The sequence below is a fragment of the Centruroides sculpturatus genome, unplaced genomic scaffold, assembly GCF_000671375.1.
Source record: "Centruroides sculpturatus isolate CEXI.00-Female unplaced genomic scaffold, Cexi_2.0 scaffold117, whole genome shotgun sequence".
In the NCBI taxonomy this organism is placed as follows: Eukaryota; Metazoa; Arthropoda; class Arachnida; order Scorpiones; family Buthidae; genus Centruroides; species Centruroides sculpturatus.
Window position 1 is genome coordinate 738,664 of NW_019384308.1, and position 13,452 is coordinate 752,115.

The 13,452-nt window shown below is 29.9% G+C and overlaps 1 protein-coding gene across 1 annotated transcript in view; it reads right to left on the bottom strand.

Annotated features, from left to right (window-relative positions):
- Positions 1-5,536: 5,536 nt before the first annotated feature.
- LOC111620331 (DNA mismatch repair protein Msh6-like) overlaps positions 5,537-13,452 on the bottom strand; it is a 64,686-nt gene continuing 56,770 nt past the window's right edge. The window contains 3 exon segments of the mRNA XM_023362250.1: positions 5,537-5,859; positions 5,937-6,004; positions 8,800-8,931. Of these exon segments, the coding sequence (XP_023218018.1) occupies positions 5,784-5,859; positions 5,937-6,004; positions 8,800-8,931 (276 nt within the window). The 3' untranslated portion in view covers positions 5,537-5,783.

Here is a 13,452-nt window from a genome sequence, read left to right on the forward strand (position 1 = left end):
TGTTGTATGAAATATCTGATGATGTGCACTGATTAATGTTGACAGATGTCAAAATCATCAAAAAAACAATATGGCGTCGTCATGGTAACTTAATACGCTCGCATACGCCATCTATTAGCAAACAGCGGATTTAAGCTTATACACCTGGTAGACTAATGTTTTCCAGACGGTAATCCATAGATTGGTTAGTATTAGATCTTCCTGTCCTGGTTGACAGGTCTTAAAGATCTGTCACTCTGGAGGACCCATGTTTGAGTCTGGATTAGGAACTAGAAAGTTTCATGATAAGTCCTGGATACATTCAGCACTTGCTCCTCATTACCTATTCTAGGCCTGGCCAAACTCAAAGTTAGTTTCAATCATACTCTCATTGTTAAACTTTAGGGCAAAAAATAATAATAATAATAAAGTTCCAATTTAAATTGCTTAATGATCCAACTTTCCAGTTGTGACAATATGTATAGAACCTGAAATTTCCTAACTTATTTAAAAAAAAACTATTACTATGAATATGTAGCTAGAACTATTTCTAAGATTATAAGCACAAAATAACAATCTAATCACCCATCTTTAGGTCATATTATGTTATTTGATTCTTTAATAATTGGTTTAATTATAAATGAATATGATTTGACTTTATAGTAAATATATAATTCTATTTCATATTAATCAAGTAATATTATAATAGCTAGATATAAACCATATTATGGTTAGTTACATTAAAAGAAAGAAATTATTATTGTCCAATGTGCTATTATACACTTTTGCAGAAAACTCTTGGTTTATTTAGTCTAGCATGTGTTTTAATGAGTTTGCAATGCAACCAAAAGAATATTGGAATTAAACCACCGAAGAAATTGCAAAGCATTATCACAGTTTCATTTGATATATGGCATACTGCATTGTCTTGTTGGAAATGATGCTTATCATCTTCAATCTTGGTCTGAATTGATGGATGATGTCTGCATACACAACATAAAACTTAATCCTCAATTCACCACACTTCAGCTTTCTGTAGATAAAGTGGATCCTCACATAATACATGTGAAATAGCCACAGCCAAAATACAAGCATTCTGGTTGTTGATATAACTACTTAAAACGGGATCTCATCACTAAAGAAACTCGCGTTAAGCCAGTTTGCGAGCGAATCTCCTAAGCCATTTGCAGTAGATGACACATTTATCTAAATCTAGTGAATGTAGCTCTTGAGCAACTTTAACTAAGTATGGCCACAGCTTCACATGTTTAGTAGCCCTTTGGGAGGCTGAATAAGATGTTCCTATCTGCTGTGACAACAACCAAAGTGACTTTATGGGAGAGCACAACAAAAACTGTTGAACATGCTTCATAAACATGGACATTACCTTGGACAGTCAGTTGCTTCTAGGCCTGTTGTTAACATTACCCTACTCATGAAAACATTGCACAAGGTCATAAACCATTGTTTCCCTGGAATAGGAGTATCAGGAAACTTCTCCAAAACAATTGAATACAACAGTTATAAGATTTTTCCCTCAAAATATGATTCAAGCAATGAGACTTAATCTTGCATGAAAACTCATAGTAGATTGACTTGAGTGCATGTGACTAGTAAGTTGTGATATTGCCACTACAACATTTTTGCCAAGGTCACCCATATTTGTCCCAAACAACTACACTCCGAGATCACTTCTTTCAGACACAACAATTTTAAAAAACAGACTTTAGGGACTTTAATTAATTAATTACCTAGCTCTTGAGATACTTTCATGAATGCTTTTTATGCTGAGATACAAAATTTTAAACATTATTACAATATTCAAAATAGTGTAACCGAATAATTTATTTAATAAAGTATATGTTAACTTATGTGCTGTGAAAAAAACAATCTAATTTGGTGTTAAACACACTTCAGAAGAATTATTTACTTCTAAAAATGTTTAACCAATTACAAAAACACCCAATAATGTAATTCAAGATTATATACAGTTGTCCCTTGATAATCCGACAGGTATGGGACCAAAGGTGTGTCAGATTACCAAAAGTGTCCGGATTACCGAAAATAATTACATATTTCGCATTGTTTTGCTAGCAGTAACTTACAATATTCTCTACTCCAACTGTTCGAACAGAACTGCTCACATAAAACACACGAAATGTGTGTCATCGAGTAAGAATTGGATGGGGAGATTCACATCGCGACATGCTTCTGTGCAAGCAGACACGTAACGGGGACGGGTACCTTGACGGGAGGTGCGTCGGACTACTGAGCATGTCGGATTAAAAAACGTCGGACTATAGAGGGACAACTGTACTACTAAATAAATATACAAATTCAATTTCTATAGTCATTTAATAGTATATTTCCACAAGATGTAAGAAAGTGTAGGGTTTCTGCTACATAGTGCTAATTTTTCTACATATTTTTATCACTCTGGCAATAAATGATATGCACTGTGAATTAACACACACACTGATTGTAATGCCGTTCAACAATGCTTGTGTCGGTATTCAAAATGGCAAATATTACTGTGATTATTTGTGGTAGACGCATCCAGTCATCAAAGGACTATAGAAATGTTAAAACAATTTGTAGCCTGTTACAACAACAGAAGAGCACAATAATTTAATTCTCAAGCTAACATGATCTGTTAGCTTGAGAACTACTTGTGATCTGTTAATAATTGTATATTTAAAAACTTTTTGAGAATGTTTTTTTTTTTTATTAAATTATACACAATTTTTTTATTCCTTTGTAATAAAAAAACTATAATTTAAAAAGTTATCAAGTTACTATGATGTTTTTTACTCCTAGGAGTCTCTACTAATCAAGCAATTGTCAAAATAGGGGAATGGTCACTGGAAAATTACCACAAAATTTATTGTTGTAAAGTTTAAGTACAGTAAGACCCTGTTTAGTGTGGGGGATATGTTCCTAAACAACAAAGCGCTAAGCAAAACTGTTAAACGAGGTCATTTTAACATAGATTAAATAGAGATGGGGAAACATGCAACCAAAAATAAACAAATTTTACTTTAATTTTAAGTTATTTTTATATTAATTTGTATAATAATATATGTTAAATAACACAAACATATGCACACAGAAATGTAAAGTTCATTTTTTGTGATGAAAGTCTTGACTTTTCTGAAATTCTTGTTTTTTTGCGATAAAGTTGTGTAGTTTAATTTGTCGCTTTTTTCTTTCCTTAAGCAAATGTCAGTAGCAAAACATCGCATCCAAAATGCCTCGCTTTGCTTTTGCACTCCTTTCAAAATCTGGATCATTTGCTACAATTTGATTAATGATTTTGGTTATCTTACCAAACTTTTACTAAGGAAATCTGTAGAGAAATTTTTTGGGTTCTTCATTTTCAGAATCTCTATTTTCCAGTTCCATATGAATTCCATGTTCTTCCAGTTCTTGAAGGTCGTTGTTGGTAAGACTCGCCAGAAACCTGCTGTAACTCCTTAATATTCTGCTCGTCTATCTCCTAGTCCTGCTATATCGATTAGATTGAGTTTGGTCACCTAACAATACAGCAATAGGCTGTTCTCGTTGAAAATTCTTGGATACCTTCAGCCATAACTTCTTTCACACTTCGTTTGTGCATTTATCGGTTAATTCTTGCCAAGCAAAGTCAATACTTCTTTCCTACGACATCCATGATGTTATATTTTTTTCCAAAATTGCACCAAACATAAATTTAAAGAAAGTACACCTTTTTGCCACCTTTTGCTGATTGGTTTGTGTTTGCAAATAATCGTATTATATATGAATCAATAAAAAGCCACAATAATTTAAATCAGCATAAATTTTGAGCTTTTTTTAGGCTTTGAGCAGACCGTATTATAGATGATCAACACAAAACCTTCCGCACTTATTTCTAGAAGTTTTGTCGCCCTCGGTGTCGTCTATACCTATCATCAACGATGACGTCACTGGTAAGACGATACTGGGGTAACCATTGACAGCATTTAAACTTCTACCAACCGATGCTCTAACAGACTACAGTGTACCTGAAGAAGGCCGAAAACGTTCGTACTCCTGTATATACAGCTAGAAATAAGTGAGGAAGGTTTTGCGTTGATCATCTTAAATATAGTTCTAGCTACAAGTGCATAGAAGACCATATTATATTGAATCATTGTTAAGCAGGGTCTTAATGTATATGAATTAACATAAATTAATCCACTCTTGCCATGAATAAATATAAATTACGAATGATTAAATTGTTATAGTTTGAAAGACAGAATAAAGTATAACTTAATAGCACGGAAATTTCAACAGATGTTAATTCAGTACAAAAAACTGGCTTGCAAAAGACTATGTTAAATACGAGTATGTGAAGATGGTACAAAGAAAATCAAGTGAAGATGCTTGAGCAATGAAAACAATAAATCATTAAAATCAATCTTTAATAATGTACATATGTTCAATATGATTATTTTAAGTATGTTCAAAATCTTAAATATACTAGTCTGTATAACAGAACAGCTTAAAAAATGTAAACTGACGAAGGCATGATGCCGAAATGCATATTTATTATTAGGTTGCTAATTCTAAGATTTTTATTGTAAAAATAGTTAAGTATTGTATTTTAATATTAAATAAAAACTAAAATCTAAAAAATCAGTCTCCATGTATGATAAGCACCAAAAAACATTATAATCCTTAAAGGGTAATTGTAACAAAATAAAAGTCATAAAAGTGCAACTGTACTTTTTGGAATATATCTGAAATATGCAACGAAGTCTACTGCTTCTGGCATGGCTTATATACCAGGCAGCTAAATAATAAATAATAATAGTAATCTCACATATTCTTACAAAAGTTAGAACAGTAGAATTGTGAAATTTGCACTATTAATATTGACAAAAGCAAATGTTTTCTAGCAACAAAGTTTGACGATATCTATTATAGAAAACAATTTTTGTGATAAACATGAAGGTAAAAAATTTCTGAGATTTGTGAGTTTGCAAAATACAGTTAACTCTATCCCATCAAAACTAATGAATTTGTTAATGAATTGTCAAAATATTGGGCAAAGTGATGGCATCCATCTGTGTGAGGTGTTCTCACGAATGCTGCCATTTATATAGAATAACAGGTAGATGGAGGATTGCAATGTTGTGATATAAAAATCAAAAGTGGCAAAATGACTAGTGAAATTTTTGAATTTCCAGAAGAATTGCCACTTGAAATGTTAATATTTTAATTATCACATTTTCATTTAAAGAAAAGAAACTGTAAATATTTAACTTATTACAATTGTAAGGTATAAAATAATATGATGATAATTTACAATTATTTAAAGCTACTACTAACAGGTTTTAGAGAGTTAATTATTGTGAAATAGTTTAAATATTAATATTGCAAACTGCAGGATTAAAAAATATTTGTATTTTCTGAAGTAAAGTTCAAACCTTTGATGTGTCAAATATTATCTGCTTGAAAGTTAAGTTTCTTTTTATAATAGTTACAGCAATGTATTCAAACCATTAAATTAAATTTCTCTCCAGAAAAATATAATAATAATAAATAAAATTTAATATTTTATTATTTGAAACATACATACAAAATTGTAGAGTTCAGCACATGAACAACTAGTCCATTTCTTTCCATTTTCACAAACATGAATATTTAAAATAATAATATTTCTACCTGAGATATTTTTACAATATTCATGTTTTTCCACTTTATTTTCTTTTCTCTTGCTCCGAAATGATGTGATTCTACATGCGTAAATTTGAACAAAGTGAGCAATTTTCAAAACAAAGGACACTAAAACCTCAAGAATCCTAGCTGCAATTATATTTTTCTATTTCATTTTTCAATCTTTGAACATCAGAAAAGTCTTTGCAAGAGAACAACAACCTAAAATGTAAATAAATACATAAATAAATAAAGAAATAAAAATATGCATAAATAAAAGTTCTTAAACCAGTTCTTACCTAAACAATTTTCTTAATAATACACTTTTTTCTAACTCTTTGGCTTTGTAGTAGGCTTTTCTAATTATCTAGAATATATTAAATTGTTTTTATAAAATTAGTTATCTGATCTATAAATATGAAGAATTTTTATATATATCAACCCAAGAACATTGCTAATGTAAGGGATGACACTAAGAGGAGAGAATATTTATTTTTTTTATTAAAATGGTATGTTTGAAACGAGACCAGGATAATAATTATAAGTTTAAACAGTAATTAATTAAAATAATGTAATGCTTGGTACCCTGTGCTGTGTGTTATTCCTTAGTGCAGTTAAGATGATTAATTAAGGATATATGTTATGTAATTTGGGGCTATGTGCTTATGGTATTATACAACATTACAAGAAAGTGAGCTGGTAGTTGAAAAGTATTAAAATGGCATTATGTAATTTATGGACATTTTCCAAATCCTATGTCAAGGGTGGCAAACCTATGGCGTGCATGCCCAAAGTGACACATTGGGACGCACATAATGTGTCATATGGTTTATTACCCATTTTTTTATTATCCTTTTTTCAATCAGTTTTACATTTATTCCAATTAAAGCATGCTTGTTTCANAAAGTATTATAAAATTTAAATATCTTTAACAAAGTTATTGAAACAAAATGATAATGTAAAATGATATCAAAGCTCTAGGATATTAGTTATCAACATTCCAGAGAAATTCATTATACATTAAAAAGGAAAAGCTATATAATACAGTGTGGCTAGAAAAATCAATTAGATCATTTGATCAAGTCATCTTTCTCAAATTTACATAATGAACATCATTTGTAATGCACAGTAAAATTTAAGTTTGTTCAAATCACTAAGAATGTCTTAAATTTCTAATTAATGCAGTATTTATGAGAAGCAACAGTACACTTCAAAAAATTAAGTTATTCAACTTCAATTAATTGAACTTTATAACTAATTATTTTTATTTTCTAGTATATTAAATAATAATAATACCAAAAATTTTAATAAACAGAATACAATCACTCTTCAGTATTTGCAGAGGATTGGCTCCAAGACTCTCCACAAATATTAAAATCTATAGATGCTTAAGTCTCTTATATATAAAATGGCCTAGTATTTACAGAGTGACAATAATTAACCCGTATAAGTTTTTTGCATCGTAAATTTATTAAAGAAATGAAAATTAGCAAAACAACAGCAGATAGCAGTGACAATACTTTATGTATTAATCAGATATTAAGTCGGTTTCAAAGTGGCCTCCTTTTGCTTTGATGCAAAGTCCTAAACATGTTTCTAAATTCTCGGCGATGAGCCACAGCTCTTCTGGAGACAGTTTGTCCACTCCCAGCACAAGGATTGCTTCAGCGACTCTAAACTTTTGTGATGCTTAGCCTCCAAAATGGACCACACACTGTAGTCCATTGGGTTCAGATCCGGTGAGTACGGTGGCCATTACGCAGACAAGATGAAATCAGGAAATTTTCTTCGCCCTGTGTGCTAGCTCTGAGTCCTGCTGAAACGTCCAAAATGCTGCTGAGCACACGGAAGTACCACAGCTTCGAGAATGTCACGGCAGTACACGTTTTGATTGATTTTGACCCCTTGATCGACGAAAACAAGAGGTGTCTTGCCACTTGCACAAATTCTGGCCCAAACATTGGATTTTTGCGATGTTTGATGACAGCTGAGCATCAGGGAGCCTCTGCAGACCAGTTCCTGTCATTTTGATGGTTGTGCGCCTGTTGTATGGAGAAAAGCTTCTTGTCTGTGAAGATAATGCACTCCCATTGTTAACCTGTGGCCCGACGCTTGAGTTAATGGCATCTTTGGAGTTGCACGCACTTGTTTTCATCGATGAGAAGCGGAAAATTTTGGAACTTGTAGGGCTTGAGTCCGAGTTCCTTTTTCGCCATAAACTGCATCAATTCACGATTGATTCCGAACTCATGAGCAATTTGTCTCAAGGAGATATTCGCATGTCGGTCAACTCACTTTTTGATGAACTTGAGGTTCCTAGACATGATGGTGTGCTTTCTTTCATGTCTGGGATGGTCACCATCATGTCCAAGCTTCTTGAATCGCTGAACTGCATCCAAGCCTGTCATTTTGGGAACACCGAGCAAATGAACAATTTCACATTGATGCTTTCCTTGCTGGAATAGCTCCAAAATTGCACAATGTTTGTTTGACATCCTTAAAAAAATAAAGAACTAACCCTTATTACAACTGAAAGCACATCTACATGGGCAAGAAATCACAGAGAATTAAATGACAGTATGTAAATTGGTGATGGTAAAAAAGTTTAGGTGCAGCATTGCTATAAACTTTGTACGAGTTAATTATTGTCACCCTGTACTTACAATCTACACATATCCTCTTACATAATTTAAATCATTTCTAGATTGCTTATAATTCCTAATACAATATAAGTATTACATAAATAGTTGTTATACTAAATTGCTTAAGGAGTGATGAAGTACATACATGTACTGACCTAACTATATAGAAAATGTTACATTGTCACCAATATGTACTTTGTTTTAACACATATAGATTGCTTGTTTTCATTTAATTACCTCAAAGGAAGCTTAGAATAAAATAATGAATATTTAAAATATAAGCAAATTCATGTTTTGCTTTTTGGAACTTTCTGAATTTTTTAAAAACATTTTTGATCAGCAATTGGTTGAATCTGTGAATGTGGAAGCGTCAAATATGGAGAACAAACTATTTTATTTTTTAGTTTAACATTTGAAAAAACAGAACATAACACACGATTAGCCTCTCTATTATTTTGATATTTAAATAATTTTTATTCAAAAAATAATAAAATGCTTATTATATAATTATAATTTTTACCTCATCTGGTATTCCTGCTAACTGAGCAGCATTAAACCCGTAACTTTTAGGACATGCACCACTCACAAATTTATATAAAAATGTAATTGTTTCCTGAGTAGGATCTTCATTTTCATTTTCTACCATACAAGCCTAAAAAAAACGTAAAACAACTAATTTAATATTCCAGATATAATAAAACAACAAATCAATTATAAAAAATTCTATCCACAATTCCTAACATACTTTGCTAGATAGTAAACAATACTAGAGTAATGTAAAATATTGAGATATCAGTTAGTAATAAATGTTTATTCTGTCTACTAAACATATTTTAAAAATGATTATCAGAAATATAATAAAACATTGATTTATGTATGCTATTATTTATTGAAGAGAATCATCTGAAGATGAAATTTTTGTTTTGAAAAAATTTGTTATACCTTTTTCAATAAATTCCTTTAATTTTGAGGAATGGAGTTTTATTAAAATGCATCGTAAAGATCTAAATTTATATTACTTAGTGTAATAAAATAATTTATAATATCCAACTGATAAAATTAAAAATATAGGGTGTTTCAAAAAACATTAACACGAATATGGGAATAACTAATGTTGAATTTGCACTGAAGGATAACTATGCAGTGGACAACCTATCATGTGCAAGAAGTCATGACCCAATTGTGAAATTCTCAAAATAATACAGCTCTATTACTGCTGCTGTAGACTGCATACCTCCGAGAGTTAATATTTTGTGAAGCACCTTATATTAATTAAAGTTAGTTCAAATCTATTCAATTCTGAAGATTTTGTATATGTCTGAAAAAAACTTATAATTAGAAGAACTCAAAATTTTTAATATAAATACTAAGATGATTTTTATGATTTATGATATTACTCAAATATTTTTCTATTTTTACAATATATATGATTTATCAATTATTAGTTTCATAAAATTACAGTTGTCATGTGGATCTGTAGATCGTAACAACTAAAGATTGATAATTATACCATAGGTCATTACAGATTACCAGGACTATTGAGAGCTTGTAAGTGGCCCCAGGGTTAGCGTGCTTTTTCCATCGTCTTTTGAACAAATGAAATTTGTAGAATATGTTTTTTATTAATAGAAAACAATCTTAAATGTTTCTTTTTGTTAGTAAAAATAACATTAATTTTATAGAAGTAGGAACTACTAAAGGCCTTTAAGTTTTCTCCGGGTCCAGGGAAAAAATCCTGTTCCACTCTTGATGGTCCTCCAGATCATCACAATTACAAATATATCATAATAGATAATGAAAAAAATTCAAATTAAAACCTATTCAAAGACCAATTGATATTTAAGATATATATATATAAATATAAAAACAAACGAACACATTTTATTATTACCATATGTCCCAATTTTACATTTGAATGATCAATAAATTCATCAACAAGACAATGATAATGAGTTGAAAATAGTGTACAACATTGTACTGAAGACGCTAATTGGTGAACAACTGCATAAGCAATTCCTGTTCCATCATAAGTAGATGTTCCTCTTCCTGGAATAAAATCAAATGGATAAAATTCAGTTTTGTTATACAACGTATTTGGAATATCTTAAAAATATATTTACCTAATTCATCAAGCAATACTAAAGAATTTTTAGTGGCATGTTGTAATATACTGGCTGTTTCACTTAATTCTACATAAAATGTACTTTCACCTATTGAAGAAATAATGATTTTATAAATTAGATAAATGCAACAAATTGCATAAGTATCAATGATTTTGTATAAATTATGCATTTACCTGATGTTATTCTGTCACTGGCGCCCAAACGTGTGAAAATATGATCGACGGGTGTCAAATAGCATTTCTCAGCAGGCACGTAACAACCCTAAAAATGATAACAATCATAAATAATATTGTAAATAATAATTCAAAATAAAATGTAAAAAGTAATTATTACAATTTGGGCCATAATCACTATAAGCCCCACTTGTCTCATAAGAGTTGACTTTCCTCCCATATTTGGACCAGTAACTAATACCAACTTTTGGTCGTTTTTCTCATTTTCTTTTGACTGAAAAATTTAAGTAAACTGACTTTTATGCAAATTTAAATTACATGTACTTAAAATTCTTCATTAACATTTATAAATGAAGAGAAAAATACCTCAGATAATCCAATGCACACATCATTAGGAATAAAATCATCCCCTGTGAAATATTTTAGAAGTACAGGATGACGACCTTCTCTAATTTCTAAAAATGGCTGAAATTTTAATTATTATTAAATTTATTTATATAATATACAATGGATTATCAAATATATCAAACTACAGACATAAAATATTCATATAAGTTATTTAGCATAATTTATTCAAAGCAACAATTGCTACAAAACCAAATTTGTAGGAAGATACATAACACTTCATATATTTATTTGTAAGCATATAATTTATTACAATATGCAAATGAGCTAATCAAACAATCAAGCCAGAATCAAGTAAATGGTCTTGAAGTACAGCTCATACAGAAGACTGGATAATGTACTGGTGATGCAACTGCACGGTAAGTAAAAGTTGTGGGCTAAAGTCCCACTCCAGATCAATCTTTCCTTCCAAAATATTCTAAATAAATTAAATTTAATATAAGATGGCAAGTTAATCACATATCCTTAGTCCAAATAATGTAGCATTTGTACATTTAATTAGCCAAAATGTAGATTGATAATTGGCTTGATTCTTTGATAGCAATGTGATTCAAGTTTGGTTTATGATATAATTATGTAAATTAACATTCTATTATATTACTGTCTGTAATTAAGTATATCTTTTATAGATGCTTTATGTTTGAGAGCACATTTTTAGCATTATAATTACCTAAGAGAAAGGAGAAAGAAAAATTTCAAGATATGAGTCTTATTTATTTATAAAGAGCTTTAACAAAAGTAATATATAAACAAAAAATAGTATTAAAAACACTTAAACTCCAATCATGTTAAATAAATAGAAAATTAGTATTGCCAAACAACTTGCAAGATTATTTATCAGTCTATATTAAGGATAATTTAATAATTAGATATAAAGCAATTTGGATAGAGGTAACTTAGGCAGTATTTTTCACAAGATGACAGACTAATTGTCTACGTCTAGCCAAATTAAGAAATTATTAAGTTAGCCTTAACATATGCGTTAAATTTCTAATTAAATTAGCCATGATACATAATCGAATGGATCATTTAGCAATACTAAATAAAAAATACTTTTATAGAATATAAAACTCAAAAACTACAGAAAAATTAAACGCAGTAGTCTCATCCCTGCACAAACTGAAATAAAAAATTTTCTAAAGCATATTACTAAATTAAAAATGCATCATTAAGATTAATATTTTGAGGTATTAAATTAATTTTGTTTTCAATTTTATACAAAATAAAATATATAAGAAAACATTTACTTTAGCCAGGACTGATAATTTTTCTGAAATAAACGAGGTTTTGTTTTATTCATATTCCAAATTGAACAAGTTTTACTGTGTTTTAAATATAGAAAAATCATAGGATTCTTAAATAATACTGATAGTTTCGTTGTAATGATTAAATAACAGGTGCTAACACATTAGTCAGCCATTTATATTTTCCTTTTACTTATATGTAGTGTTGAATAATAAATTTTGTTCAATATCTGATTAGTCATTCGTTTCATATATCTATTAAAAAGAATTTTAGCATGTAATCCTTAATTTGATTTTTAATACTAATCAATTATAGCTTCTTGTATATAGATATTTTTTTATCACAAAATTTTTTTGTGTTTGAGTTTTTAAATATAACTTTACTTCATTAAAAAATTTTTTTTGACAAATTTTGAACACACACAATAAGTATTTATAGATCTGCTCAATGCTTCTAAGTAAGCACCTACTATAAACAAACACTTTGTAGATTGCCTCAAAAGTTTGAGATTTCTTTTCACATATAGACCTAATGAATGATACAGTGTGCAAATAGTAATTGTATTACTTGGTAGTTTATAAAAAGAAAAAAAAATATGTACTCTACAGTTTGAAAAACTAATAGATATTCTTAATTTCTAACCATAAATAACATTATTTGTACATTCTAGCCTCAAATATAGCAGTCACAAAACCCCGCAAATTTTTCAAGGGATGGTCTGCAAAGAATATGGTGAGCCCCATCCTTCAGCACTTAGCTACCTCATTGTGGCCCTGGTGGAATGCAGAATGTGCCTGAAAAAATCAACTTAGTGCCCACAGAGTAGAAATAGTATAAAAAAGTCTCAAACACGAAAATATTGAAAATTTATAAACAACAATAGGCTAAGATGAGAAAATTTTTCAGCTATTGTGCCTAGGGGAAAGTGTAAAAGTAAAATTGGTCAGGTAAATTCTAGATTTAAAAAAATAAGAACGACCGAGACTCCTGAAGGTTGTGAAGTCCAACTTGAGCAACATTGAATAAGAATGGCTTTGTTGAGGGTTGCAGAAACAGCATCACAAGATCAAGCTTGACTTGAAGCTATTCTCAATTCTTCAATCGCTACTTTCTCATGAAAAATATTCTGTCATGCTTGACAAAAGAATTTCTACTTTAAATAAAAAACTAATTAATCTTCTGTAATTCACATTTGATAACAGATAATCAAAACTGTGAATAAAGTCT